Source organism: Gossypium arboreum, chromosome 11 (assembly GCF_025698485.1).
Source record: "Gossypium arboreum isolate Shixiya-1 chromosome 11, ASM2569848v2, whole genome shotgun sequence".
In the NCBI taxonomy this organism is placed as follows: Eukaryota; Viridiplantae; Streptophyta; class Magnoliopsida; order Malvales; family Malvaceae; genus Gossypium; species Gossypium arboreum.
Window position 1 is genome coordinate 57,199,257 of NC_069080.1, and position 7,194 is coordinate 57,206,450.

General features: G+C 35.0%; 1 protein-coding gene across 1 annotated transcript; it reads left to right on the forward strand.

Annotated features, from left to right (window-relative positions):
• Positions 1-3,744: 3,744 nt before the first annotated feature.
• On the forward strand, positions 3,745-5,393 carry LOC108477467 (2-methylbutanal oxime monooxygenase-like). The gene is given in 3 exon segments (XM_017780015.2): positions 3,745-4,677; positions 4,775-4,983; positions 4,985-5,393. Coding segments are annotated over 3 exon segments (1,551 nt in total).
• Positions 5,394-7,194: the final 1,801 nt, after the last annotated feature.

Sequence of the window (7,194 nt, forward strand, 5' to 3'; positions counted from 1 at the left end):
AATCTACTTTCTGGTAAGATTTTCGGGGACGAAAATCCTTAAAAGGGGAGAGTTGTAACAGCCCGATTTAGACCCTAGTCGAAACAGTGGTTTCGAAACCACAAATCTGAGTCAGAAAAATATTTTAATAATATTTTTTGTGTTTATAATATGTGAGTTAGCATGTGTGAAAGTTTCGCATGAAAATTTTATCATTTGTGTGCTTAATTTGAAAGGACTTAATCGCGTAAAATGTCAAAGTGGCCTTCTAATTGTTAAAGTACCTATTTTCTATGTCTTTTTAAATGAGAGGTCCTTATGTTTATATTTGACCATTGGAAGTATGAGTGGACATTAATTGCATTAATTAATATGAGTTATGTGTTTAATTATAAAGGGTAAATAAGTAAATGATGAAATAAATCAATTATGATTAAAATAAAGTATGAAATTAGGCCATTTTATGTTGTGTTTGCCGAAAATCAAAGGAAATAGAAAGATAAAACCTTGCTAGGGTTCGGCTAAGATTTTGCTTGATTAAGGTATGTGTTTCGATCAGTTTTTGATAATTTCTATGTTTTTGTGATCGTTTTTTGGTAATCTATCAAGCCCATGTCTCAATTTCTGATTTTGTTGATAATTTGAGTTATGCCATTGATAAAACTATGAGTTTTGTGAAGTTTGATGATAGTATAATAAAGCTTGATGTGGGGTTAATATATTTTGTCTTTGAATTTTTGATGAATTTCAGTAATTTGGGTTAAATTGTAAAAATGAGATTTTTAAGGACTAAAATATAAAATAAATGAAAGAAATGGGCTGCTAGGTACTTAAGGTGAATTCGGTCTAACTTGGGTTTGTGGAAATTTTGAGTAATTTGTGTTATTTTGAAATAGGGAGTAAATTGAGAAAATGAAAAATGTTAGGGGCTAAAGTGTAATTAGCCCATTATGTGTTTTTGATTGAAATTGATTGAGTATATGATTAAATAATTTGAATTTGTATTGAAATAGATCAAGAAATGTGGGAATCAGATTTGGATCGAGAAAAGTCAAAAATTATCAAATAGTCGTTTCGATCCATTCGTGCCCATACGAGGTAATTTCATAAGTAAATAAATGTGTTTGAAATGATTTATTTGTGCTTATATGCTATTGAATAATGATGAATAGCTTAATGCATTGAATATGAGATATCCGAGAGAGTATCGCCAAAGTTCCGATGTCTGAAAAGCCCCGTATGAACCATAGGAATAGTTAGGATTCCTATGTCATGACATAGGATCCGATATGTAATTTCGTGTAAGACCACGTCTAGGACATTGGCATCGACTTATGATTTACATGTAAGACCATGTCTGGGACATTGGCATCATATTTGATTTCGTGTAAGACCCTGTCTGGGACAGTGGCATCGATATTTGATTACATGTAAGACCACGTCTGGGACGTTGGCATTGTACGAGCTTTCTGAGCTATCTGAGTATCCTTATTGATTCCGAACGGTTCAACGAGCATTACGAGAAATAAATAAGTATCTGAATGTGCATCCGAATCATGTATGTTGCGATGTATATGAAATTAAGCAATGAAAATGTGTATTATTATGATCGGTTGATATATGATCTATGTGAAAATGAGATGTGGATACTAGCAACTGAACTATGATCAAATGAATTATATGAGAAATGTGGAATTGAAATTTTGGTTTGCCATATATGATTCAGGTACATGTGATTTGTATATGAAATTATGATATGAAATGTGAGTATGATTCAAATGATGATATATGAAATATATGACAATGAACGATGTGTTATATATGCTCGTTATATAAAATTATGGTCCTATACTTTCGACATGAGAATTAAAAAAAAAATGGAACATGGTTTGGATGTGTGATTTGTTATGGCTATTCGGGTTTTGAAATGCATAAAAAGAAATGGATATATTTCTATGCATGAAATGTAATAAATGACCATGTTTCGATTAGTTATGTAATGAAATTGTGCAAGCTTAATTTGTATGAATGATCTAATGGTCGTTATTTGAAATTGAAAGCATGGTTTATATGTTCACCAATGAATAAGCCTAATGAAGTTATTTAATGTGGTGATGTTGGATTTTATAAAACAAGTGATTGAATATGTGTATGAAGTTAACTAAATTTGGATTATTTAAGTTGAATTATATACATGATCTTGTGAAGATTTATTTGCTTATGGCTTACTAAGCTCTCGCAGCTTATTCCATGTGTTCTTACTATGTTTAAGATTTACAGAGATTTGCTCGGGTTGGAAGTCGATGGAGATGTCATCACACTATCGGATTATCAATTTGGTAAATAATGTTTTGAGATTTGGTTATGTGGCATGTATAGGCTAGAAGTATGTGAATATGTTTGGAGATGTAAATTTATGTTTTGCCAAGTGATATCGCTTGATAATGGATGTGAATATGGTTTGGTTTTGTTATGGTTTATGTGATGAGAAAATGGTATGATTTGATGCATATGAATGACTAAATGAAATGGTCAATTTGGTATGTGCTTAAGTGTTAAATTTGGTATAAGTTTGGCATAAAGATGGATAAGAAATTGAAATGTTGGTAATGTATGATTGAATGAATTTGGCTTATGATTTTGGTATGATTTGGTATAGATATTGAGCATGAAATAGATTGATGATTACATGACTTGAATGGTGTATGTTTTGAGATTGAAATTGGCTGAAAATGTGGTATATTAATGCTTAAATGATGCTTGTAGGGAGGACTCAAATTGGGTGGCATTTTGGCCTTGTAAATGACCTATTTTGTGCCCACACGGGCAGGGACACGGGTGTATGCCAGACCGTATGGCCAAGTCAGTTTCAACCACGGGATAGACACACGGGCGTGTCTTGTGGCCGTGTGGACAAGCCAGTATGTATGCCCTATTTTGCCACGGTCTAGACATACGGGCGTGTCTAATGTCATGTGAGGCACACGGCCTGTTCACACGGGCGTGTGACCTTTGTAACTTTGAAAATTTATTAAGTTTTCGAGAAGTATTTATATGTGTTCAGTTTAGTCCCGACCCCTTTCTAAAGCATGTTTATGGTCTCGTAGACCTATATAAGGGACAATGTGAATGATTATTGTATGTTTGATTTTTTTATGCTTAAGTATATGTTAATGTTCAGATTTGTCCGGTAATGCCTCTTAACCCTAGTTCGGTGACGGATACGGGTTAGGGGTATTACAACAACCACTAACTTTCTCCTCAACTTAAGCAACACACAAATAACTAATTTCTAAAAATAGGAACAAACTTTGACACAATGAACTTAACAAAAAAAAAACACTTGGACATGTTTCAGTCGTGAAGTATTTTCTTAACAACTTAAACTAATTGAAAATAAGCAAGTATAGCATATTTAGTCAGATTTTTTTTTTGATGAAATTTGTTAGGATCAATTTGGGTTAGTATTAATCTAACCATGACAATATAGGTTTATTTGGTAAAACTTTAAACAATTTAGGGAAGTTCGTTTATAGGTTTAATTTATTTAATTAAACAAGCTTTCGTATGGAGATTAATTAAAACAGAATTTTATTTTATTCCGAAGTTGTGAATTTGAACTTATATTGTTTTTTCACGAATAAATCAAAAGTTCTCATTTCGGAGCCCTTCAGCATGAAGAGGGAAGAATCTTTGATACTAGTGTAACGGGCAGAGAGCTGAACCATTTAGGACTCTTGAGGCTATAAATATGAGTTCGAACCAATGCATATGGAAGAACGCATCTCAATAATGTTGGTATTTGATTTCTTGCAGTTAGAATGGCTGCCTTCCATTCTTTTCCTCACAGTGTTTACACTGTTTCTAATGGAGGAGGAGAAGAGCAAGAGAATGAAAGGTATTAAGCTTCCCCCAGGTCCTCCAAAGCTCCCTCTCATTGGGAACTTGCATCTTTTGGGGAACTTGCGTCATCGTTCCCTTGAAAATTTGTCCAAGAAATACGGTTCCATCATGTTATTGCAGCTAGGCAGCGCAACTACGGTGATTGTTTCGTCTGCTAAAACAGCTCAACAAGTCCTCAAAATTCATGACCTTTATTGTTGCACCCCTCCTTCGTCCCCCGGGCCTAACAGGTTCTCCTACAATGGCCTAGACGTGCTGTTTTCGCCATACAGTGATCATTGGAAGGAGATGCGTAAAGTTTTCATTTCCGAGCTCTTGAGCATGAAGAGGGTACAATCTTTTGCATACGCAAGGGAAGCTGAGGTTGATAAATTGATCACTTCTTTGTCTCAGGCTTTACCGGAACCAGTCAACCTCAACGAAAAGATATTTGCACTCGCAGATGGTATCATTGGTACGGTTGCTTTCGGTAAGATATACGGAACGGACCAATTCAAGGACCAAGTCTTCCACAATGTTCTTGGTGAAGCTACGAAAATGTTGGTTAGCTTCTCGGCCGAGGATTTTTTCCCAAGGATAGGAAGAATTATAGATGCTTTGACAGGGCTCAGTGGTAGGCTTGAGAAGAGCTTTCACCAGTTTGATGGTTACCTGCAAATGGTGCTTGACCAACATCTGGATCATGCAAGGTCGAAACCAGAGCAAGAGGATCTTGTTGATTTCTTGATAAGATTAATGAAAGATGAAAGCAACAGTTTCAGGGTAACAGAGAATTGTGTGAAGGCCATGCTCTTTGTAAGTTTATTAGGTATCATCATCTTTGTTTTTCCCTAACTAATCATATTTCAATACAATTCATAATTCATTTCCATCTTATTGTGTATTGCCGCAGGATGCGTTTATCGGCGGCATAGTCACCACTTCTACAACGATTTTATGGGCAATGTCAGAGCTGATAAAGAACCCAAGAGTGATGAACAAGGTGCAAGCTGAAATAAGAAACTGCATTGGGAAGAAGGAAAAAGTAGAAGGAAAAGATGTTGCGAAATTGAAATACCTCAAAATGGATGTTAAAGAGACCTTCAGACATGACCCACCGGTCCTATATTACCCCTCGAGAGGCTATGCGGGAATTTAAAGTGGGTGAGTTTGATATACTTCCTAAAACAAGAATTTTGGTTAATGTCTGGGCTATTGGCAGAGACCCCAACGGTTGGGAAAACCCCAATGAGTTTTATCCCGAAAGATTCGAGGGAAGTCGCATCGACTTTAGAGGGTCGGATTTCAATTTGCTGCCGTTTGGAGCTGGTCGTCGGATTTGCCCTGGATTGGATATGGGAGCCACAAATGTTGACTTCACCTTGGCTAACATGCTCTACTGGTTTCATTGGGAGTTGCCTAATGACATGAAGAGAGAAGACATTAGCATGGAAGAAGAAGGTGGACTTGCTTGTCAAAGGAGGACACCCCTTTGGCTTGTGCCAATTTCCAACAGCTCTCAAGTAGAGTGATAAGAGATTGGGAAAGAAATGTATGGATCGGTCTCTTTTACTTTGAACAACTGCATCTGTTTCTTTCTAAAATAAATCCTAATGAATAAGGTTTACTACAGGACTATACGTTTTACTATGATAACTTAATTACACAAAACACAGTCGGCAATTAAGGAATTTTCACCAGATCATTCTCCCCTAAGAAACAAACTCCATGGCCTTGACTTGTTATTTTTACTCGAATTAATTGCAGCCACGGAATTAGAAGATGATTCAACAATCAGCTGAGATCCATTCAACTTCCCAGAGTTGCAGAAAATATAGACAGCAATTTTTTTCTTTTTATCATAAATAAAAGGTGTTGCAAGAGCAAAGACCATAATTTACAAACAGTGAATCACTTTAAAAAACTGCCATGACCGTGCCCATGCCCAAACAAACTCCAAGACAAAGAGATACTCCAAACTCAAAATCACACAAATAAAAAACAAATGACAAACTAAACACATGTACAACACCTGAACCAGCCATAAAATTTAACCCATCTCAATATAGTAATCCAAACTAAATTCAAATCAAGCCAAAAATGCACCTGGAGAGTCATGTGTATCAAAAAATTGTTTAGTCGTGAAGCAGCAATTTTCATGGCTATTATTTGTTCAGCCTCATCTGAACTGGTAAAGCCTAATGGCATGGGAAATATTACACCTGTTGTTTGGGCGTCTAGATTGGATTAATTTAAATTTTAAATTTTTTAATTATTGCGAGTTGGGTTAATTTTAAATTTGTATTCGAGTTTCAACTATTTTAAATTATAATAATTTCATATTTAGTTATTCATGTTTATTTTAATACATGAATTATGTTGAATAATATAGTTTTAGATTTAAATTATTTGTAGGTTTTCCTATTAAAGTTGATAATTTCTAATTTCATAAATTTAAAATACAGATAAATAAATTATTTTCTCAATTTAAAGTTATTATAAAATTAATAATTAGCGGAATAACTTTTGAGATAAAATATTATAAATTTAAATTGATTAAAATCATGAAAAATAAAACTTTTTAGAATGGTCGAAAATAGTTACGGCTATTTATCTATTTTTTCTCAACAAAGAAATAAGATATTTATTAAGAAAACCAGCCGGGGGGGGGGGAACACTAACCAAAGGGTTAGAGAAAAAAAAACATCAAAACGCAACAACAAAAACACTTGAATCAATCCCCAAAACAAAAGTTTGAACCTGAAAAACATACCTAAAAAGAAAGTTAGATGCATGCAAGTGCATAAAAAACAAACTTGCTGCAATAGAAAACATGCTACACCAGAAACACCATCATTAGCCTCCAACAGGCACCAATCACTCAAATCTGTCTGTTGATGGAGGAGTTCTCTACAAATCTCCAACGATTATTGTAACACCCCGTACCCGAGACCGTTGCCGGAGTCAGACACGAGGGGTTCGCAGACTTAAATCACTTAATTGCACAGTCCATTTTAAATTTCCAGACGAGCTGGCTAACTGCGTCACTGTCACCATAAACTCATATCTCGAGTTCCAAAACTCGAAAACCAATTCCGTAAATTTTTCCTGAAACTAGACTCATATGTCCATCTACAAATTTTTTTCTAAAATTGTTGGTCAAGCCAATTAGTACAGTTTATTAGTTAAAGTCTCCCCTGTTTCAGGGTTCGACTATACTGACCTTTGCGCATTACGACTTGGATATCTCCCTGTACAGGGCTTCAATACTGATGCCGTTTGTTTCTATAGAAACTAGACTCGAAAAGGAATCTTTACATATATGGCATGACT